General features: G+C 44.5%; 1 protein-coding gene across 3 annotated transcripts in view; it reads right to left on the minus strand.

Moving 5' to 3' along the window:
- The window catches only part of TMEM154 (transmembrane protein 154), an 86607-nt gene that overhangs the window by 33170 nt on the left and 28154 nt on the right, over window positions 1-25283 (minus strand). For all 3 annotated transcript variants that reach the window (XR_011316974.1, XM_069744073.1, XM_069744072.1), the window contains exons 3-4: window positions 22275-22302; window positions 8903-8985 (exon numbers count right to left, since the gene is read on the minus strand). Coding sequence is in view for 2 of the 3 variants with exons in the window: in XM_069744073.1 (XP_069600174.1) it covers window positions 8903-8985; window positions 22275-22302 (111 nt within the window). In the remaining variant the exon portion in view is untranslated. The remainder of the gene's footprint in view (window positions 1-8902; window positions 8986-22274; window positions 22303-25283) is intronic.

The raw sequence follows: 25283 nt of genomic DNA on the forward strand, positions 1-25283 counted from the left end.
TACAAGGTCTCAGCGAACCATCCTTTTTGGCTACAAAAAAGAACCCTGCTCCTAATGGCGACGATGACGGGCGAATATGCCCCTTCTCCAGGGATTCCTTCACATAACTGCGCATAGCGGTGTGCTCAGGCACGGATAAATTAAACAGTCGACCTTTTGGGAATTTACCACCAGGAATCAAATTGATAGCACAATCACAATCCCCATGCAGAGGTAGGGCATCGGACTTGGGCTCATCAAATACATCCCGGTAATCAGACAAGAACTCTGGAACCTCAGAAGGGGTGGATGACGAAATTGACAAAAATGGAACATCACCATGTACCCCCTGACAACCCCAGCTGGACACCGACATGGATTTCCAATCCAATACTGGATTATGGGCTTGTAGCCATGGCAACCCCAACACGACCACATCATGCAGATTATGCAACACCAGAAAGCGAATATCCTCCTGATGTGCAGGAGCCATGCACATGGTCAGCTGGGTCCAGTATTGAGGCTTATTCTTGGCCAAAGGCGTAGCATCAATCCCTCTCAATGGAATAGGACACTGCAAGGGCTCCAAGAAAAACCCACAACGCTTAGCATATTCCAAGTCCATCAAATTCAGAGCAGCGCCTGAATCCACAAACGCCATGACAGAATATGATGACAAAGAGCAGATCAAGGTAACGGACAGAAGAAATTTTGACTGTACCGTACCAATGGTGGCAGACCTAGCGAACCGCTTAGTGCGCTTAGGACAATCAGAGATGGCATGAGTGGAATCACCACAGTAGAAACACAGCCCCTTCAAACGTCTGTGTTCTTGCCGTTCAACTCTGGTCAAAGTCCTATCGCACTGCATAGGCTCAGGTTTAAGCTCAGGTAATACCGCCAAATGGTGCACAGATTTACGCTCACGCAAGCGTCGACCGATCTGAATAGCCAAAGACATAGACTCATTCAAACCAGCAGGCATAGGAAATCCCACCATGACATCCTTAAGGGCTTCAGAGAGACCCTTTCTGAACATAGCTGCCAGCGCAGATTCATTCCATTGAGTGAGCTCTGACCATTTTCTAAATTTCTGGCAATATACCTCTATCTCATCCTGACCCTGACAAAGAGCCAGCAAATTCTTTTCTGCCTGATCCACTGAATTAGGCTCATCGTACAGCAATCCGAGCGCCAGGCAAAACGCATTGATATTACTCAATGCAGGATCTCCTGGCGCAAGAGAAAATGCCCAGTCCTGAGGGTCGCCGCGCAAAAAAGAAATAATAATCAAAACCTGTTGAACTGGATCACCAGAGGAACGAGGTTTCAAGGCCAGAAATAACTTACAATTATTTTTGAAACTCAGAAACTTAGTTCTATCTCCAAAAAACAAATCAGGAATAGGAATTCTTGGTTCTAACATAGATTTCTGATCAATAGTGTCTTGAATCTTTTGTACTCTTGCCGAGAGCTGATCCACAAATAAAGACAGACTTCTAATGTCCATCGCTACACCTGTGTACTGAACCACCCAAATGTCTAGGGAAAAAAAAAGACAAAACACAAAGCCAAGAAAAAAAAATGGTCTCAGAACTTCTTTTTTCCCTCTATTGAGAATCATTAGTACTTTTGGCTTCCTGTACTGTTATGAAAGGCAATTCAGTATCACAATGGACATGGAGGTCAGAGCACATACAGTGATCTGACAATAACCCTAAATAATAGAACGAGCTCTGAGACGTGGGAACTCTGCAGACCGCAATCCCTGATCCTTTCCAAACACAACTAGAGGCAGCCGTGGATTGCGCCTAACGCTACCTATGCAACTCGGCACAGCCTGAGAAACTAACTAGCCTGAAGATAGAAAAAATAAGCCTACCTTGCCTCAGAGAAATACCCCAAAGGAAAAGGCAGCCCCCCACATATAATGACTGTGAGTAAGATGAAAAGACAAACATAGGGATGAAATAGATTCAGCAAAGTGAGGCCCGATATTCTAGACAGAACGAGGATAGGAAAGATAACTTTGCGGTCTACACAAAACCCTAAAGAAAACCACGCAAAGGGGCAAAAAGACCCTCCGTACCGAACTAACGGCACGGAGGTACACCCTTTGCGTCCCAGAGCTTCCAGCAAAACAAATAGACAAGCTGGACAGAAAAAATAGCAACAAATAGCAAAGAAGCACTTAGCTATGCAGAGCAGCAGGCCACAGGAATGATCCAGAGAAACACAAGTCCAACACTGGAACATTGACAGGAAGCATGAATCAAAGCATTAGGTGGGGTTAAGTAGAGAAGCACCTAACGACCTCACCAGATCACCTGAGGGAGGAAACTCAGAAGCAGCAGTACCAGTTTCCTCCACAAACGGAAGCTCCCAGAGAGAATCAGCCGAAGTACCACTTGTGACCACATGAGGGAGCTCTGCCACAGAATTCACAACACCAATCCCATCTTGTATGTATGGCTCATCTCCCTCCCATCCCATATGCATGGCTCATACTCCCTCCTCCTCCTGTATGCATGGTTCATATTCTCCCCCTCCTGTTTGCATGGCTCATACTCCCCCCCTCCTGTATGCATGGCTCATATTCCCCCCTTCCTGTATGCATGGCTCATAATCCCCCCTGTATGCATGGCTCATAATTCCCCCCACCTCCTGTATGCATGGCTCATAGTCCACCACCACCCCCTCCTGTATGCATGGCTCATATCCACCCTCCTGTATGCATGGCTTATATTCCCTCCCTGTATGCATGGCTCATATTTCCCATCCTCCTGTATGCATGGCTCATATCCCCCCTCCCGTATGCATGGCTCATATCCCCCCTCCTATATGCATGGCTCATAATTTCCCCCCTGTACACATGACTCATATCCCCCCTCCTGTATGCATGGCTCATAATTCCCCCCTCCTGTATGCATGGCTCATATTCCCCCCTGTATGCAAGGCTCATATTCCCCCTCCTCCTGTATGCATGGCTCATAATTCCCCCCCACCTCTTGTATGCATGGCTCATATTCCCCCCGTATGCATGGCTCATCTCTCCACCCCCCGATCCTTCTCCCATCTTGCAAGGAGCGGCTTACCATCCTCCTTCATCCCCCCGCCCCCTGTCCCTCATACTCACCTGTCCCACACCGCGCGGCCGCACCGACATCCCTATGGCTCTGTCCCGACTCCCGGCGCAGCACCTTCCTGAGTGAGCGGTCATGTGGTACCGCTCATTAAGGTCATGAATATGCCCATATTCATGACCTTAATGAGCGGTACCACGTGACCGCTCACTCAGGACACGCTACAGACGCTGAGACCAGGCATCGCTGGAGCAGGGTGACCATCATCTTCAAGGAGGGTGGGTGGGAGGCAGGGGGGCAGTTGGGGAAAGGGCGGGGGGGTTTATGCGGTCGGTCGGGAGGTGACCCAGGACTTAAAAATAAAAAAAAACCTTGCTTAGGTGCCGCCCTCCACATCGTCCCCGCCCTAGGCACGTGCCCTCAAGTGCCTAGTGGCAAATACGGCCCTGCATATATGCGCATGTGGTGGGCTAATCCTTCAACTTTGGTAATGCCCACTCCTCCATTTTTTCTTAAAGGTACCTTCACACATAACGATATCGTTAACGATATCGTTGCTTTTTGTGACGTAGCAACGATATCGTTAAGGAAATCGTTATGTGTGACAGCGACCAACGATCAGGCCCCTGCTGGGAGATCGTTGGTCGCTGAACAAAGTCCAGAACTTTATTTCGTCGCTGGATCTCCCGTGGACATCGCTGGATCGGCGTGTGTGACACCGATCCAGTGATGTCTTCACTGGTAACCAGGGTAAACATCGGGTAACTAAGTGCAGGGCCGCGCTTAGTAACCCGATGTTTACCCTGGTTACCAGCGTAAAAGTAAAAAAAAAAAAACACTACATACTTACCTACCGCTGTCTGTCCCCGGCGCTGTGCTCTGCACTCCTCCTGTACTGGCTGTGAGCGTCGGTCAGCCGGAAAGCAGAGCGGTGACGTCACCGCTCTGCTTTCCGGCCGCTGTGCTCACAGTCAGTACAGGAGGAGTGCAGAGCAGCTGAGCGCCGGGGACAGACAGCGGTAGGTAAGTATGTACTGTTTGTTTTTTTTTACTTTTACGCTGGTAACCAGGGTAAACATCGGGTTACTAAGCGCGGCCCTGCGCTTAGTAACCCGATGTTTACCCTGGTTACCCGGGGACTTCGGGATCGTTGGTTGCTGGAGAGCTGTCTGTGTGACAGCTCTCCAGCGACCAAACAGCGACGCTGCAGCGATCCGGATCGTTGTCGGTATCGCTGCAGCGTCGCTTAATGTGAAGGGGCCTTAACACATTCATAGCCTCAAGGAATAGATCCTAATCTTATCTTTTGTACTGAAACATCTAAGGCCGGCGTCACACTTGCGAGTTTTACGGACGTAAGAGCGCAGAAACTACGTCCGTAAAACTCGCAAAAAATACGGCACAATTATTCTCTATGCCCCTGCTCCTATCTGCCGTATTTTACTAATCAGTATTATACGGCTTTCTACGGCCGTAGAAAATCGCAGCATGCTGCGTTTGTCACCGTACTGCGCAAGAAATACGCCAATGAAAGTCTATGGAAGCGTGAAAAATACGGATTACACACGGACAAGCAGTGTGACTTGCGAGAAATACGCAGCGGTGTTAGAGAGAAAAGCCGGTAATTCAGTGCGGTGTACAGTAAAATCACACTGACAGCTTACAGTAGAATAGGTAGAATAAATGTGTACACATAGAATAAGTATACTGTATATATATATATATATATATATATATATATATATATATATGTCAGTGAGACACATATATGTATATATATTAATATTTATTCCAGCGCTATACAGCTTGAAAGCCGGTAATTCAATTACCGGCTTTTTCTTTCTCCTTCCTAAACCCGACATGATTTGAGACATGGTTTACATACAGTAAACCATGTCTTCTCTCCTTTTTTTTTGCAGATTCCACACTACTAATGTCAGTAGTGTGTATCTGCAAAATTTGGCCGTTCTATCTACTAAATTAAAGGGTTAAATGGCGGAAAAAATTGGCGTGGGCTCCCGCGCAATTTTCTTCGCCAGAGTAGTAAAGCCAGTGACTGAGGGCAGATATTAATAGCCTGAAGAGGGTCCATGGTTATTGGCCCCCCCTGGCTAAAAACACCTGCCCCCAGCCACCCCAGAAAAGGCACATCTGGAAGATGCGCCTATTCTGGCACTTGGCCACTCTCTTCCCATTCCCGTGTAGCGGTGGGATATGGGGTAATGAAGGGTTAATGTCACCTTGCTATTGTAAGGTGACATTAAGCCTAATTAATAATGGAGAGGCGTCAATTATGACACCTATCCATTATTAATCCAATTGAATGAAAGGGTTAAAAATAAACACACACACATTATTAAAAATTATTTTAATGAAATAAAAACAAAGGTTGTTGTAATATTTTATTTAACGCCCAATCCAATCACTGAAGACCCTCGTTCTGTAATAGAAAAAACATAATAAACCAACAATATACTTACCTTCCGCAGATCTGTAAAGTCCAACGATGTAAATCCTTCTGAAGGGGTTAAAACATTTTGCAGCAAGGAGTTCCGCTAATGCAGGCTGCTCCTTGCTGCAAAACCCCGGGGAATGAAGCTAAAAATAGGTCAATGATCTATATTTAGCTTCATTTGCGGTGAGGCACCCTCTGCTGGTTGTCCTCATATGAACTCGAGCCTGGGAGCTTTCTAGGTAAGTTCCCACGATCTATGAACAGCCAGCAGAGGGCGCCTCACCGCAAATGAAGCTAAATATAGATCATTGACCTATATTTAGCTTCATTCCCCGGGGTTTTGCAGCGAGGAGCAGCGCTGCATTAGCGGAACTCCTTGCTGCAAAATGTTTTAACCCCTTCAGAAGGATTTACATCGTTGGACTTTACAGATCTGCAGAAGGTAAGTATATTGTTGGTTTATTATGTTTTTTCTTTTACAGAACGAGGGTCTTCAGTGATTGCATTGTGCGTTAAATAAAATATTACAACAACCTTTGTTTTTATTTCATTAAAATAATTTTTAATAATGTGTGTGTGTGTTTTTTAACCCTTTCATTCAATTGGATTAATAATGGATAGGTGTCATAATTGACGCCTCTCCATTATTAATTAGGCTTAATGTCACCTTACAATAGCAAGGTGGCATTAACCCTTCATTACCCCATATCCCACCGCTACACGGGAGTGGGAAGAGAGTGGCCAAGTGCCAGAATAGGCGCATCTTCCAGATGTGCCTTTTCTGGGGTGGCTGGGGGCAGGTGTTTTTAGCCAGGGGGGGGGCCAATAACCATGGACCCTCTCCAGGCTATTAATATCTGCCCTCAGTCACTGGCTTTACTACTCTGGTGGAGAAAATTGCGCGGGAGCCCACGCCAATTTTTTCCGCCATTTAACCCTTTAATTTAGTAGATAGAACGGCCAAATTTTGCATATACACACTACTAACATTAGTAGTGTGGATTATGCAAAACAAATGGTGATATGAGATGGTTTACTGTATGTAAACCAGGTCTCATATCATGTCGGGTTTAGGAAGGAGAAAGCAAAAGCCGGTAATTGAATTACCGGCTTTTTGCTATCTCGCGCTGTATGAAGTAATAATATATATATACATATATGTGTCTACTGACATATATATATATATATATATATATATATATATATATATATATATATATATATATATATATATATATATAATTCCCATAGTCCTATTTAGAACAGGCAAAGGTCACTTCAAATATTCATAATTCACATATTCCTTTGTAGAGAATGGTATCTTCCAAAGGAAAGACGAAGTGAGGATGAGGAAGGTAATTTAAAAATGTAATTTTTTATTAACAATCTTTAAAAAAACAAAACAATCAAAAACACAAAATATAGATAAAATACAGGGGATATTTCAACACCTAGACAAAAATCTGGGGGAGACGGACCTGCCTCATATGGGCACAGGAGATAGAAAAGCCCAGAGTATAGCAGATGATAGTATTGATGGTGGCACTAGTATATGTAAGGCTGAATAGCAAGACACTGCACAAAACTGTTACCAAATTGTGGTATGTGGACCCTGAGCATGGTATTCCCCTCTAAGGCTTGGCAGAAAAAAACCTAAAATGTATCCAGTGGTGCAAAAAAGTATGCTAACCACCTGGAAAAGGATTCATGTGAGATTGCCACGATAGAGGAGGTACCTAATGATAAGGGGCTAAGGTACACATATTAATAGTCCCAGGGTTAATTACCTTAATGTAGCCAGAGGTGCAGAGAGATACTAGTGACCCGTAGCAGGAGGCAGGAGCGGATCCCCAGCGCCCGACAAGCGCTGTTTCGCCGTAGCTTCTTCCAGTGGGGGCGAGGACGAATGACACGCCCCCTGCCGCTCCCGCCCGCCGCGCGCTCTGTAATGGCGGATTCTGAAGTTTTTCAGTCAGACTGGGGCTCAGGTAACGGCGTAGCTCAATTAACAGTCTCGTGCCCAACGGTTATGAGGTGATGGCGGCCATCTTTACTCCATTATAACCAATGGGGAAAAGTCACTTTCAATAGTTTTTAATGGGAAATGGAATTTTCTTTAATAAAGTAAATTTTCAAGATTTTTCATCCAAGTTTTCACAGTTTTAGGCTCCAATCACGGCACACAATACCCGGTATACGGGCTGGCTGAATCCTGTTCGTGTATATATATATATATAGACAGTATACATGTTTTTATTTTTTTTTTAACACATGGATCCCTTGTATATCCGTATGTCGGTTTGGCAAGCCTGCGATAAAAACACGCAGTACGGCTGCCATACGGATTACATACGGAGGATGACATGCGCAAAAAACGGTGACACACCCTGCCTACGGAGGAGCTACGGACCACTATTTTCAGGACTTTTCAGCATATTACGGCCGTAATATACGGACCGTATTTGCATACGCTGAGTGTGACGCCGGCCTAATGGTTATTGGGAAGGGAACAGTAACAGGGTCAGCTGTAACATTGCCTATTAAACTTGGATAAGTTTTATTAGCTGTGTATAGAGCTGTTACCTATCATTGTGATCCTGCATCTGCTGATAAGAAGCCTGCTGAAAGCTCTTCCTGAAAAGGACAGGCAGTATGAGGCTAAAATAGCCCCAGTGGCCAGTGTGAGAATTGCAAGATTACCAATTTAGTTTTTAATAGATATTTTCTTAAATACATGTAACACAAAATCACGATTTAAATAATAAGTAATTTTCAGATGATAGCTTCCCTTTAACTGTACGAAATGTAACTGCAATATGGATATAAAATCTGCAGATTGTTAGTTTATGCTGCAGATTCCCTTTGTAGAATTCACCTGTCACAATGCAAGGTTGAAAGCCGTGGTGCATCTGCAGCAGTTCGACAACAAAATATGCTAGATCTGGAGCAGATATTGTCATTTTGGATTTTGCTGCAGATTAAACCTGTGTGGTTGTAACCAAAATGTGATGATATATTGTAAAAAAAAATAAAAGTAAAAACTATCAGTGTTGGAAGCTCTTGTCTATTTCGTGATAAATATCACATTTTTGTGAATGTGAACTAGTCGTTTATATGTTGTCTCCAGTAAGAGGATGCATTTATATTTTTAGCTTATACGGTAAAGTCAGAATTATCATTCAACAAGTGATCATTTGCGAACACAATAAAGACCAGTTCCTTCTCACAGCATAGTAATCTACTATCTAACAAAAGCAAAATTACGGGCGCCTATAGAGATAAGTGATATAAAAACATGAAGCAAACACAGACATAATGTATCAATGGGTATCTGCTGGAGCTGCAATTTCATAGTATTATACAGAAATGTGTATGAAGTGCTTACTGTTCTTCATGTCGTTCATCCATTTGTCAAGATCATCCATCTCAATCTCCATTACTGATGGAGTGTCCTCTTCAAAGATAGGACTGGAAAAAATGTAGAAAACAGCTGCTCATTAATAATAAGAACTGAGAATTAGGAAATCAGATCTTATCGGCTGGTATTCTCTAGGAACGGGAATATGATAGAGAGCCACACACTTAAGGCCTCATGCACACTGTGTTTAAACTCGTGTGTGAACACAATGGCACCAGTGTCACCAATGTTTTGCATCAGTGTTTGATCCGTGTGTGTCCTGAGAGTGTTACGTCCCCCTAGAAGACCTAAAGTTAGACGGTCACGTCGGGTAATGAATTTTAGGTCATCTTTAGAGATGGTGTGATTTGTGTCCCATATTAATTGGAATTAGTTTCCTCTGAAGAGGTTAATGACCCTTTCTATGCTGGTTAGAAACATGCAGCTCCATTTCAGCTGCTTTTGATCTGGCCATTACCTTTTTCTATAAAAACTGGTCAGACCTTCTTGTCCCTGCCGGTGAAAAGATTTGTTTTCCTGTACTGTGTGCTAAAGCTAAGTGGTTGGAGTGGAGTTGTTGTACTAGGGTTATGTGGTTTGCTGTAGTACGTGTGTGTTTATCTCCTGGTCCCTGTTCCCATTTAGTTTATTCCTCCCCGTCTCTATCCTCCTCCCTATTGTTGGTTAGTGCTTTTGTATGAGAGAGGTTTTCTGTTATCCCTGATTTGTCTTTGTGTCTTGTTTACGTTACATTTCTGTCCCATTCCTCATGCGGTGGGGGAAGGGACAGATCACGGTTTAACAGGAGAATAGTAAGGTCGGATACTGGGGCCTCTCTACCTTCAAGAGTACCCAGGGACAGGGATAGTTAGGGCCCCAGTTCCAGGGACAGATTGAGGCCCCCCTTCCTTACCAAAAACCGCCACAGCATGACAGTGTGTCCGTTTTTACCATCAGTGTCATCAGTGTTTTTCACGGATGGATAAATTAAAAAATGATAAAGCTTCTTCTATACGCTGCAATTTTAAATATATACAAAACAAGGATGACACACAGATGCCATTCATGTGCTGTACATGTTTTTCATGGACCTATAGACTTGTATTGGCCCTTTCCATTCATGATACTGGAAACAAATGGACATGACTCTGTGAATTTTGCACTGACTGTAAAAAATCCCAGACATATAAACAGCACCATAGACTATAATGGGTACGTGTTGTATCTGTTAAAACACAGATACAGGGGTTTGCCAAAAAGGGGCATGGTCTAACATGTGGTGCTCTGGCTCCAATTCAGGACTGGATTCTTTCACACCAATCTTTATGAGGAGGCCGATTCACTAATGTGGCACACACCACTTAATAAATCAGGTTAGGGGCGAAGTGTCTGGCACCTCCATGTGTGCTTCCCAACAAATCTTACTCCAGTCAGGGACTGGACTAAGATTTGTGATGTAAGGAATGTCACTGCTTGTCATGATCTTGACGAAAGGCGGGTCAATTCGCCCTCACACCCCAGCTCGTTACACTTTTTTGGAGCTGGGCAAAAATGGCGTGAACACTCTCAATCAAGGCCAATGCTCATTCCGCGCATTCCCACAACAATATGATTGACAACCTGGTGTGTACAGGTAGGGCAATATTCCACACATGCCTGAATATTAGTCACATTAATGTGAAATTGATTGACAGCGGCCCCAGACCAGTACGGTGACTGCAGGCAGGGAGAGCAGGGACAATCAATGTTCGCTTTTAAACAGAAAGGAGAAGAAGGAGGAGAAGAAATGAGTGTCACGCCCTACCGAAGGATCAATCGGGTAGACCCACTGGACCGCAAATACTGCGGTTGCTGATACCAGGAAGGGAGAGCCAGACCAGGGAAGCAGGTAAAAAGCTTTATTGAAAGAAATACAAATATACTCGGAGAGACACCCCAAAGGAAGGCCTCTGGACCAAAACACCAGGGTGCCTCTAAGGAGTCCAAGGCTTGGAGTGACCCCTATACAGGGATTTCCCCTTGACCTCCAAAAGAGGGTCCGATGAGACAGAAACCTGTGTTAAACCGACCTAGGAGGTTGAGAAGAAATGAACGGACAAAAACGGGGAAGAATGTGGAATTTGGAAGCAGGCTGAAGACTGCAGGGAACCGCACTGGATACAGGACTCAGGATGCTGAGAAGACCAGACACGATCCTAGGGAAAAAGGTAAGCAGAGTGAGACAGGCAAATTGGACTGGTAAACCTAGCTAGACCAGACCTGGAGCAGAGACTTCAGGATAATAGAAGTTGCCCAGGCGGCGTCCAGGAGTGACTGAGATCCTTATATACCTCCAGCCTCCAGGTGATAGGCCGGGAGGAGGGGCAGTGAGTAGGGAGGGGCTGACCCTTTAAGAAGCCAGAGAGCTCGCCTGACCGCCCCCTATGCACTCCCTAGGAGAGGGAGAAAAAGGAGGAAGTGCAGCAGACATGGGAGCAAGGACCCGGGCAGCATGTCTGCAGGGACAGACCCCGGAGCGCCGGCGGACGACCGGAGCGTAACCCTGCTGGCTAATGACAGGACCAGAAGAGGTAAGAGCAGGCGGGGAAGAGAAAGAAGGCACCCTGGACTGCGAGGTGGTGACAGTGAGGACATTAAAATCGAAGCTACCAAGTTCACTTCACATCACCAATATGAGGATAAGTATAAATAATTATGAGACAATTTGGACAATTTTGAAAAATTTATCATGTAACTTAAAAAAAGGAAATTTCAGACTGATACTTTAGATTATAAAAATAATAAAGCATATGAGTAGAAAATAGCATTTGGAAGGAGAAATGTATCAAAATCAAGTTTTTAGAAATCAGAAAAGAAACCAAGGAAAATTAATTTTTCCTCAACTGAATATGAAACATTGGACTCAGGTCAAGATTCTTCTAAAAGTAGGAAGAGTTATGTCTACAATGATAATGAACCATTAAAAAATGGAAAAGGAAGAGGGGACGAAAGAATGGAAAAAAACGGATGGAAAAAGAAACTGGAAAGGATGACTTTAATATGGACAAAAATGTAGTGGTTCTTAGTCCTACCAAATTATCTAAGGAACAATATGAGGCGCTTTCCAAAGGGCTAAATTTTGTTCTAGATCAAACTTTTGACTTATTCCAGATTTATTTGATGTTAACAAATTTTCTATAAATTTTACAATCAAGCAACATTTTTTTTTTCAGAGAACAACAATTGTGTTACAAGAATTAGAATAGGAAAATAATGGTGAAGGAAATATAATCAGTAAGGATTTGATTAGTGTCAATTAAAAAAAAAATCCCTATTATTACCCACTCTAAAAAAAATCAAGGAGTACTGCAATTGATATACTACAAATGATAGTTGAAAAATAACATATTAATTTATACAGTAAAGTTAATAAATAAACAAAACTAGTAGTGATCATGAATAAAGAAATGTGTGCAAGACAAGTATATACAATTCTTGATAATAACAGGACATACAAAAAAGTTAACTGAAAATCCTACATGTAAAAAAACTCTTCACAACCTAATAGAAAAAGGAGGGAAATTACATATCTTTAGTATACAAGAAAAAGAATTGATTATAACAGTATATCCAGCAACTTCCTGTCTTCCATGGACAACCCAAAATTCACAAATAGATGTTTACTCCACCACCACGTCCCATTATAGCATGGATAGGGTCCTTTAATGAAGGGTTAAGCTCGTAGGTAGGTGATCACTTGTGTTTGTTGATACAAATAACTCCCAGTTTCATAAAAGATACTGTGTTGAGAACTATGAACCACATCAAGTGGGATAAATAATGTGTATTTATAACCTATGATGTTATTAATCATAATTCTGTACTCGTGTATGCCTCACCATCTCGCACTGAAGGCAGTGGAGTATCATTTAAACAGTTTCTGTACTTATAATGAACATTTAAAATATTTTATTGTAATGGCAGTGGGGTATTTATTGACACCCAATTTATTTTTGTTTGAAAGGGAATATTTTTTACAAACAAAGGGAGCCCCAGTGAGGTCTATATTCTCGCCTTCTTTAGCTATATTGTCATGTTTATTCTGATGTTAACCCATTTGGAGATCAGTTGATGTGGCCTGGCCGATATGTTGATGACATCCTTTTATATGGAGAGGGGAATAGTTGCCATACCTAAATTCATTAATTATCTGAACATGAATTATGTTAATTTGAAATTCACTGCTTCCTACTTTGATAAAACTATACAATTTCTAGACTTTGAATTGTCAGGAGATGTAGATTTGGGAGTTGTTCATACATCCATGCTCAGAAAATCAGTCAGTGGTAACGTCCTGCTGCAAGCAGACATCTGCCACCCAGCTCATACAATAAGAGCAATCCCCCATGGGAAATTTTTGTGAGCAAAATAGATTTGTTCAGGGAAGAAACATTTTGTAAAGGAAAGAGTCCTCCGGTCACTGAGGCTGTGTCCCAGCAGGGCTAAACTACCTGACCTCAGCACCAGGGGCAAATATCAGTGATGAGGTCAGTGCAGATCAAGCTCAATAACTTCACGGCCGATCACGGTGAGGAATTCTGACTGCAGCAGCTCATTCACCAGTAGTTCTCAGCCTCTGGTGCATCTTGGCACAGTCCAGGTTAAAAATGATTAATCCTCCAGACATGGATTACGGCGTGGGACAGAACGACCGACAGGTGAGGGATATTTTTGTTTTTTTTATTTTAGTTTTATTACAGGAAAACGAGGTGAGTATAACTCTGTTTGTTATTTTTAATTAAAATGGAAAACTGTGTTTAGTCTTCTTTCTAATAAAGGACTTTATTCTGGCTGTGTATTTACCATATAACTATAGGATTAGTAATCGATAGGTGTCTTATAAACGCCTCTCCATTAGTAATCTGTGGTCTTGATGTCACCTGACAATACAAAGGTGACATAAACCCTACAAATATTAACCCCATCTGCCACTGCTACAGGGCAAGGGGGAAGATCTGGGCAAAGCACCAGATGCGCATTTTCTGGGCAGCTGCAGGCTGCTATTTTTAGGCTAGGGAGGCCTATATCCATGGCCCCTTACCAGCCTGAGAATACCAGCCCTCAGCTGTCTGCTTTAGCAAGGCTGGTTGTCAAAAATGGGGGGGACCCCCACACTGTTTTTTTTAAATGATTAATTTAAATAATTAAAAATAAGGTGTGGGGACCCCTCTATTCTTAACCCCTTCCCGACCCATGACGCCACGTAGGCGTCATGAAAGTCGGTGCCAATCCGACCCATGACACCTATGTGGCGTCATGGAAAGATCGCGTCCCTGCAGGCCGGGTGAAAGGGTTAACTCCCATTTCACCCGATCTGCAGGGACAGGGGGAGTGGTAGTTTAGCCCAGGGGGGGTGGCTTCACCCCATCGTGGCTACGATCGCTCTGATTGGCTGTTGAAAGTGAAACTGCCAATCAGAGCGATTTGTAATATTTCACCTATTATAACGGGTGAAATATTACAATCCAGCCATGGCCGATGCTGAAATATCATCTGCCATGGCTGGAAATACTAATGTGCCCCCGCCCCACCCCACCGATCGCCCCCCCAGCCCTCCGATCTGGCCGGTACACTGCTCCGGCTCCCCTCCGTCCAGTGCTCCGCTCCCCCCCGTGCTTTTGTCCGCTCCCCCCGTGCTCCAATCATCCCCCCGTGCTCCAATCACCCCCCCGTGCTCCAATCACCCCCCCTGCACTCCGATCCACCCCCCCTGGTGCTCCGTTCCACCCCCCCGTGCTCCATTCCAGCCCCCCGTGCTCCGTTCCACGCCCCCCGTGCTCCGTTCCACCCCTCCCGCGCTCCGATTCCCCCCCCGTGCTCCGATCCCCCCCCCCGTGGTCCCCCCACCCCATCATACTTACCGATCCAGCCGGGGTCCCGTCCGTCTTCTCCCTGGGCGCCGCCATCTTCCAAAATGGTGGGCGCATGCGCAGTGCGCCCGCCGAATCTGCCGGCCGGCAGATTCGTTCCAAAGTGCATTTTGATCACTGAGATATAATCTATCTCAGTGATCAAAATAAAAAAAATAATAAATGACCCCCCCCCCTTTGTCACCCCCATAGGTAGGGACAATAAAAAAATAAAGAAATTTTTTTTTTTCCACTAATGTTAGAATAGGGTTAGGGTTAGGGTTAGGGGTAGGGTTAGGGTTAGGGGTAGGGGTAGGGTTAGGGGTAGGGGTAGGGTTAGGGTTAGGGGTAGGGTTAGGGTTAGGGTTAGGGGTAGGGGTAGGGCTAGGGGTAGGGTTAGGGCTAGGGGTAGGGTTAGGGTTAGGGTTTCGGTATGTGCACACGTATTCTGGTCCTCTGCGGATTTTTCCGCTGCGGATTTGATAAATCCGCAGTGCTAAACCGCTGCGGATTTATGGCGGATTTACCGCGGTTTTTCTGCGCATTTCACTGCGGTTTTACAACTGTGATTTTCTATTTGAGCAGTTGTAAAACCGCTGTGGAATCCGCACAAAGAAGTGACATGCTGCGGAATGTAAACCGCTGCGTTTCCGTGCAGTTTTTCCGCAGCATGGGCACAGCGATTTTTGTTTCCCGTAGGTTTACATTGAACTGTAAACTCATGGGAAACTGCTGCGGATCCGCAGCGTTTTCCGCAGCGTGTGCACATACCTTTAGAATTAGGCTATGTGCACACTGTGCGGATTTGGCTGCGGATTGGCCGCTGCGGATTCGCAGCAGAGTTCCATCAGGTTTACAGTACCAAGTAAACATATGAAAAACCAAATCCGCTGTGCCCATGGTGCGGAAAATACCGCGCGGAAACGCTGCGTTGTATTTTCCGCAGCATGTCAATTCTTTGTGCGGATTCCGCAGCGTTTTACACCTGTTCCTCAATAGGAATCCGCAGGTGAAATCCGCACAAAAAACACTGGAAATCCGTGGAAAATCCGCAGGTAAAACGCAGTGCCTTTTACCCGCCGATTTTTCAAAAATGGTGCGGAAATATCTCACACGAATCCGCAACGTGGGCACATAGCCTTAGGGTTAGGGTTGGAATTAGGGTTGTGGTTAGGGTTGTGATTAGGGTTATGGCTACAGTTGGGATTAGGGTTAGGGGTGTGTTGGGGTTAGTGTTGGAGTTAGAATTGAGGGGTTACCACTAGTGTTGAGCATTCCGATACCGCAAGTATCGGGTATCGGCCGATACTTGCGGTATCGGAATTCCGATACCGAGATCCGATACTTTTGTGGTATCGGGTATCGGTATCGGATACATAGAGATGTGTAAAATAAAGAATTAAAATAAAAAATATTGATATATTTACCTCTCCGGCGGCCCCTGGTGAGTCCGCGGGTAACCGGCAGGCTTCGTTGTTCAAAATCAGCGCTTTTAGGACCTGAGAATCACGTCCCGGCTTCTGATTGGTCGCGGGCCGCCCATGTGACCGCCACGCGACCAATCACAAGCCGCGACGTCACCGCAAGCTATTAGCGCGCTCATTTTTGAAAAATGAGCGCGTTAATGACTTTCAAAGACGTAGCGGCTTGTGATTGGTCACGGCCACGCGACCAATCACAAGCCGCGACGTCACCGCAAGCTATTAACGCGCTCATTTTTAAAAATGAGCGCGTTAATGGCTTTCAAAGACGTAGCGGCTTGTGATTGGTCGCGGCCGCGACCAATCACAAGCCGCGACGTCACCGCAAGCTATTAACGCGCTCATTTTTAAAAATGAGCGCGTTAATGGCTTTCAAAGACGTAGCGGCTTGTGATTGGTCGCGGCCACGCGACCAATCACAAGCCGCTACGTCTTTGAAAGCCATTAACGCGCTCATTTTTAAAAATGAGCGCGTTAATAGCTTGCGGTGACGTCGCGGCTTGTGATTGGTCGCGGCCACGCGACCAATCACAAGCCGCTACGTCTTTGAAAGCCATTAACGCGCTCATTTTTAAAAATGAGCGCGTTAATAGCTTGCGGTGACGTCGCGGCTTGTGATTGGTCGCGTGGCCGCGACCAATCACAAGCCGCTACGTCTTTGAAAGTCATTAACGCGCTCATTTTTCAAAAATGAGCGCGCTAATAGCTTGCGGTGACGTCGCGGCTTGTGATTGGTCGCGTGGCGGTCACATGGGCGGCCCGCGACCAATCAGAAGCCGGGACGTGATTCTCAGGTCCTAAAAGCGCTGATTTTGAACAAAGAAGCCTGCCGGTTACCCGCGCTGAGTTCAGGGGCCGCCGGAGAGGTAAATATATCAATATTTTTTATTTTAATTCTTTATTTTACACATCCCTATGGATCCCAGGGCCTGAAGGAGAGTTTCCTCTCCTTCAGACCCTGGGAACCATGAGAATACCTTCCGATACTTGATGTCCCATTGACTTGTATTGGTATCGGATATCGGTATCGGCGATATCCGATATTTTTTGGGTATCGGCCGATACTATCCGATACCGATACTTTCAAGTATCGGATGGTATCGCTCAACACTAGTTACCACTGTTTAGGCACATCAGGGGTCTCCAAACGCAACATGGCGCCACCATTGATTCCAGCCAATCTCGTATTCAAAAAGTCAAATGGTGCTCCCTCACTTCCGAGCCCTGATGTGTGCCCAAACAGTGGTTTACCCCCACATATGGGGTACCAGCATACTCAGGACAAACTGCGCAACAATTACTGGGGTCCAATTTCTACTGTTACCCTTGTGAATAAAAAAAAATGCTTGCTAAAACATAATTTTTGAGGAAAGAAAAATGATTTTTTATTTTCACGGCTCTGCGTTGTAAACGTCTGTGAAGCACTTGGGGGTTCAAAGTGCTCACCACATATCTAGATAAGTTCCTTGGGGGGTCTAGTTTCTAAAATGGGGTCACTTGTGGGGGTTTCTACTGTTTAGGCACACCAGGGGCTCTGCAAACGCAACGTGACACCCGCAGACCATTCCATCAAAGTCTGCATTTCAAAAGTCACTACTTCCCTTCTGAGCCCCGACGTGTGCCCAAACAGTGGTTTACCCCCACTCATGGGGTATCAGCGTACTCAGGAGAAACTGGACAACAACTTTTGGGGTCCAATTTCTCCTGTAACCCTTGGGAAAATAAAAAATTCTGGGCTAAATAATTATTTTTGAGGAAAGAAAACGTATTTATTATTTTCACGGCTCTGCATTATAAACTTCTATGAAGCACTTGGGGGTTCAAAGTGCTCACCACACATCTAGATAAGTTCCTTTCGGGGTCTAGTTTCCAAAATGGGGTCACTTGTGGGGGGTTTCTACTGTTTAGGCATATCAGAGGCTCTGCAAACGCAACGTGACGCCCGCAGAGCATTCCATCAAAGTCTGCATTTCAAAACGTCACTACTTCAATTCCAAGCCCCGGCATGTGCCTAAACAGTAGTTTACCCCCACATATGGGGTATCACCGTACTCAGGAGAAACTGGACAACAAATATTGGGGTCAAATTTCTCCTGTTACCCTTGGGAAAATTAAAAAATTCTGGGCTAAATAATTATTTTTGAGGAAAGAAAATGTATTTATTATTTTCACGGCTCTGCATTATAAACTTCTATGAAGCACTTGGGGGTTCAAAGTGCTCCCCACACATCTAGATAAGTTCCTTTGGGGGTCTAGTTTCCAAAATGGGGTCACTTGTGGGGGGTTTCTACTGTTAAGCCACATCAGGGGCTCTGCAAACGCAACGTGACGCCCACAGAGCATTCCATCAAAGTCTGCATTTCAAAACGTCACTACTTCACTTCCGAGCCCCGGCATGTGCCCAAACAGTGATTTACCCCCACATATGGGGTATCAGCGTACTCAGGAGAAACTGGACAACAACTTTTGGGGTCAAATTTCTCCTGTTACCCTTGGGAAAATAAAAAATTGCAGGCTAAAAGATCATTTTTGAGAAAATAATTTTTTTTTTTTATTTTCATGGCTCTGCGTTATAAACTTTTGTGAAGCACTTGGGGGTTCAAAGTCCTCACCACACATCTAGATTAGTTCCTTTGGGGGTCTAGTTTCCAAAATGGTGTCATTTCTGGGGGATCTCCAATGTTTAGGCACACAGGGGCTCTCCAAACGTGACATGGTGTCCGCTAATGATTGGAGCTAATTTTCCATTTAAAAAGCCAAATGGCGTGCCATCCCTTCCGAGCCCTGCCGTGCGCCCAAACAGTGGTTTACCCCCACATATGGGGTATCAGCGTACTCAGGACAAACTGGACAACAATATTTGGGGTCCAATTTCTCCTATTATCCTTGGCAAAATAGGAAATTCCAGGCTAAAAAATCATTTTTGAGGAAAGAAAAATTATTTTTTATTTTCATGGCTCTGCGTTATAAACTTCTGTGAAGCACCTGGGGGTTTAAAGTGCTCAATATGCATCTAGATAAGTTCCTTGGGGGGTCTAGTTTCCAAAATGGGGTCACTTGTGGGGGAGCTCCAATGTTTAGGCACACAGGGGCTCTCCAAACGCGACATGGTGTCCGCTAACAATTGGAGCTAATTTTCCATTCAAAAAGTCAAATGGCGTGCCTTCCCTTCCGAGCCCTGCCGAGTGCCCAAACAGTGGTTTACCCCCACATATGAGGTATCGACGTACTCGGGAGAAATTGCCCAACAAATTTTATGATCCATTTTATCCTACTGCCCATGTGAAAATGAAAAAATTGAGGCGAAAAGAATTTTTTTGTGAAAAAAAAAGTACTTTTTCATTTTTACAGATCAATTTGTGAAGCACCTGAGGGTTTAAAGTGCTCACTAGGCATCTAAATAAGTTCCTTGGGGGGTCTAGTTTCCAAAATGGGGTCACTTGTGGGGGAGCGCCAATGTTTAGGCACACAGGAGCTATCCAAATGCGACATGGTGTCCGCTAACGATGGAAATAATTTTTCATTCAAAAAGTCAAATGGCGCTCCTTCCCTTCCGTGCCTTACCATGTGCCCAAACAGTGGTTTACCCCCACATGTGAGGTATTGGTGTACTCAGGAGAAATTGCCCAACACATTTTAGGATCCATTTTATCCTGTTGCCTATGTGAAAATGAAAAAATTGAGGCTAAAAGAATTTTTTTGTGAAAAAAAAGTACTTTTTCATTTTTACGGATCAATTTGTGAAGCACCTGGGGGTTCAAAGTGCTCACTATGCATCTAGATAAGTTCCTTGGGGCGTCTAGTTTCCCAAATGGGGTCACTTGTGGGGGAGCTCCAATTTTTAGGCACACGGGGGCTCTCCAAACGTGACATGGTGTCCGCTAAAGAGTGGAGCCAATTTTTGATTCAAAAAGTCAAATGGTGCTCCTTCCCTTCCAAGCCCTGCCGTGCGCCCAAACAGTGGTTTACCCCCACATATGAGGTATCAGCATACTCAGGACAAATTGGACAACAACTTTCGTGGTTCAGTTTCTCCTTTTACCATTGGGAAAATAAAAAAATTGTTGCTAAAAGATAATTTTTGTGACTAAAAAGTTAAATGTTCATTTTTTCCTTCCATGTTGCTTCTGCTGCTGTGAAGCACGTGAAGGGTTAATAAACTTCTTGAATGTGATTTTGAGTACCTTGAGGGGTGCAGTTTTTAGAATGGTGTCACTTTTGGGTATTTTCAGCCATATAGACCCCTCAAACTGACTTCAAATGTGAGGTGGTCCCTAAAAAAAATGGTTTTGTAAATTTCGTTGTAAAAATGACAAATCGCTGGTCAAATTTTAACCCTTATAACTTCCTAACAAAAAAAAATTTTGTTTCCAAAATTGTGCTGATGTAAAGTAAACATGTGGGAAATGTTATTTATTAACTATTTTGTGTCACATATCTCTCTGGTTTAACAGAATAAAAATTCAAAATGTGAAAATTGCGAAATTTTCAAAATTTTCGCCAAATTTCCGTTTTTATCACAAATAAACGCAGAATTTATTGACCTAAATTTACCACTAACATGAAGCCCAATATGTCACGAAAAAACAATCTCAGAACCGCTAGGATCCGTTGAAGCGTTCCTGAGTTATTACCTCATAAAGGGACACTGGTCAGAATTGCAAAAAACGGCAAGGTCTTTAAGGTCAAAATAGGCTGGGTCATGAAGGGGTTAATAACCAGCCTTGCTGAAGCTAACAGCTGAGGGTTGCAGCCCCCAGTTGTGAGTTTTGCCTGGCTGGTTATCAAAAATACAGGGCAACCCGGGCAGGTTTTTTTTAATTATTTATTTACAGCTCAGGGGAGGCTGATGTATACTCCCATATGCAGCTCCTGCTCTCACTGTTATTAGCGGCAGCAGGTGTCAGCTGATGGGAGCTGTAGTCTCATCAAGCTGACACCAGTGACCGGAGGTAAGCTTCATACCTCCGGTCACAGCTGCGCTCTCACTCTGTCTTTTGACAGCATGGAAACCGCGGCTCTCTGACTGGCAGGGATGATTTCTCCACCGATCAGAAGCGCTATGCAGGTGGTTCTCACACTGTCACACAGGGTGGGAAACACCGGCTTTTGTGCTGTGTATTTTCGGCTATATTCGGAGATTAAATGGGCAAATATAGCAAATTTGGCAATCGTGAGCTGAACTCAATATCCAAATATTCGCTTATCTCTAGTCATAAATAAAAAGATCAAAAAGAATTGGTCCCAACACAGGTCACTGATGTCACATCGACAGCCCTGCAGACAATGACAGACACCAGGAGCAGTGGCGGAGACTCAGCACTGGACCCGGGGAGGGTGAATAAAGGTTAGTTTGTTTTTTAAGGTTGAGGTTTTTTGTAACTAGAAAAACTCGTTTAAGTAATTCTGAAATATTCATGAGAAATAGGACAGTAAAGTAATAACAGTAACAGTAGGCAGTGACAGAGAAGCCATACCAGTGCCATAGCTCCAATGGAGGCAGACCACGCGTGTGTTATGGGGCCTGAGAAGTGAGGGGCCCATTATCCTACCTTAACTTTTGTTTTCTTTTACACCATTGATTACATATTTTTTCAAAAAACATTCAAAGCTAAGCTACAAGGTTAGATTTGTATCCTTTTTTTGGAACATTGCTTTGCCCATGATATTTATTTTTATGTTTATTTGCTTGCTTTAATTTACAGCATACATTTATGGTTTATGTTCTGATTATATTAGCTACAATCATTGTTTTTCATTTTTTTGGGGGTGGAGAGGTTACAATTGAACCTTTTGCAATGGGACCCTATAATGTCTATGTACTCCCCTGAACAATGTTACTACTAAAAATGTGAACTCTGCAGCCCAACATAAATCTCCTGGCCATGGGAACAATTCCAGTTCTGTCTTGTAGAATATATGCGGGTGGATTACACAATGCGGCAGTGCAGACAATCACTACATCCTCCAGTGTTGTATATAAAAGCTTACCTTTTTACATCTTCATCTCCTGGCAGATCTAAAAATGTTAACGAAGAAAATGTATAATTAAAGGGAGACCAAAAAGATACTTTTGAAAATGTACATATTTTTATTTAGTATATGTACCTTAATTGAACTTATATAGAAAAGCAGCAGAGGGAGAAAAAAAAACAACTTAGAAAGAAACAATGAAGTAAATGGCAACAGTGAGCATTAGGCCGGAGTCACACTAAACGTGTGAAAAATTGGTTTGAGTTTCCCTGCCGAGAGTCATGCGAGTGTCATGCGAGTACAATCCGATTTTTGCACACCTAGCATCCGATTTACATCCGAATGCAGTGCGATAGCTATCCAATTACAATGCGATTTTAACATGAGCTTTTACATAGAGCAATTCTCTATGTCATAGTTCTCAAAGGAAATATTCATCAAAACACACACACTTGGCGGATTGCGCTAAATAAAATAAATAATAAAGTGCAATCGCAACCTGGGGTCCACTGTGCAGAGATATTAAAGTACTGCTACTGAGGAATGATGGAACACACGGCGAGCGATTACTTGCACACACTGGGGTAACGCCACTCCGTGTGAACGGGAAGCTGAGCTCCAAGCTCAGTTACTCCACAGGAAGGAATAGCACAAACGAGGACTAAGTGCTCTGTCCTGTTAAACGTCACAAGACAACTGAACTCGCACTGCAACTGAGCTGTGTCAATCGCACACAGAATCAAAACAGATGCGGAGCTTAATACTCTGACTAGTGTTGAGCTTGCTCTGAAACTTTACTGTGCTAACCGCACACATGTAGGTAAATGCTAAGCCAAGCGGCTAATTGCCCCCACTGAGGCTAGCTGCCTCCCGACGTGTACAGTCCCAAAGCTAGACAGACATACGACACTTGCAGACAGAATGGTAGGGTCTAAACTCACGTAGCCACACACAAAAGATACTAGCGCAGGCGCCATTGGGGGTCTTTCATACAAAAGGCTCCACCCCAAACACTCACGCCCAGTTGGCCAAGACATCGACCGCGGACCAATCCGGAGCTGCCACAGCACCAGAGGCGGAGACGTCCAACCACCAATAGGAAAACGCCCCACCACGGACATGCTCAGTAAGGTGATTTCTGGACTTATACTCCAGAGCGTCAGGTCACCGCTGCCTATCGCTGGTTACCATAGACTTGGCTGGATAGCCAGCAGTAACCAAACGAACACCACGAGCCTGAGTAAGAAGCTGGGACCGACGTCTATGTTCAGCAGCACACGCAGCGGCCGAACCTGAACGAGAGATCGCAGAGGCAGATAAGGTTTGGGATCTATCCCATGCAGCAGTAGAATCCCAACACCTAACACACACATTATTTATATATATATATATATATATATTAGATAGATAGATAGATAGAATAAAAGCCGGAAATTCATGTGCCATATACAGTAAAATCACAGAGTGACAAGTTAGGATAGAATAGATATATATACACATAGGATAGGTAGATATATAGATGTCAGTATCACACATATATATATATATATCTACTATATAATTATTTAAGGGTCACTTCCGTCTGTCTTTCTTTCTTTCTTTCTTTCTTTCTGTCACAGATATTCATTCGCTGATTGGTCTCGGCAGCTGCCTGTCATGGCTGCCACAACCAATCAGCGACGGCCACAGTCCGATAAGTCCCTCCCTACTCCCCTGCAGTCAGTGCCCGCTCCATACTTTCCTCAGTCACCGATCACACAGGGTTAATGCCAGCGGTAATGGACCGCGTTATGCCGTGGGTAACTCACTCCGTTACCGCCGCTATTAACCTTGTGTGACCAAGTTTTTAGTATTGACGCTGCCTATGCAGCGTCAATAGTAAAAGGGTCTAATGTTAAAAATAATAAAAAATTATTATATACTCATCTTTCCCGCTCCTCGCGACGCTCCGGTGACCTCTCCATGGAAGCGGCAGGTTCCGTTGCCAACGAAGTTATGGGAGAAGGACCTGCCATGACGTCACGGTCATGTGACCGCGACATCATCACAGGCCCTGCGCGACAAGGACCTGCCATGACTGTGACCGTGACGTCATGGCAGGTCCTTCTCGCGCAGGCGCGAAGAAGCTGTGGTACCATGGGACAGGCAGGGACAGCGTAAGGAGAGCCAGGAGCAGGTGAGTATTTCATATTCACCTGTCCGCGTTCCATCCGCTGGGCGCCACTCCGTCTTCCCGTCCTCTTGCAGTGACTGTGCAGGTGAGAAGGCGCGATGACATATTAGTGTGCGCGCCGCCCTCTGCCTGAACAGTCAGTGCGGAGAGACGGGACGCTGAGGAGCAGCGACGAGAGGTGAGCATGTGATTTTTTTTATTTTTTATTGCAGCAACATTACATGTGGCACAATGCTGTATGGAGCTTCTATGGGGCCATAAAGAACTGCATGGAGCATTAAATGGGGCATCTATGGGGCCATAACTGGATGGAGCATTATATGGAGCATCTATGGGGCCATAACTGCATGAAGCATTATATGGGACATCTATGGGGCCATAACTGCATGGAGCATTATATGTGACATCTATGGAGCCATAATGAACTGCATGGAGCATTATATGGGACATCTATGGGGCCATAATGAACTGCATGGAGCATTATATGGGGCATCTATGGGGCCATAATGAACTGCATGGAGCATTATATGGGACATCGATGGGGCCATTATGAACTGCATGGAGCATTATATGGGACATCTATGGGACCATAATGAACTGCATGGAGCATTATATGGGGCATCTTTGGGGCCATAACTGCATGGAGCATTATATGGGGCATCTATGGGGCCATAACTGCATGGAGCATTACATGGGGCATCTATGGGGCCATAACTGCATGGAGCATTATACTACGTGACTGGGCAATATACTACGTGACTGGGCAATATACTACATGGACATGCATATTCTAGAATACCTGACGCGTTAGAATTGGGCCACCATCTAGTATATATACACCTTCTCATTTAAAG

The sequence above is a fragment of the Ranitomeya imitator genome, chromosome 1 (assembly GCF_032444005.1).
Source record: "Ranitomeya imitator isolate aRanImi1 chromosome 1, aRanImi1.pri, whole genome shotgun sequence".
Lineage (NCBI taxonomy): Eukaryota > Metazoa > Chordata > Amphibia > Anura > Dendrobatidae > Ranitomeya > Ranitomeya imitator.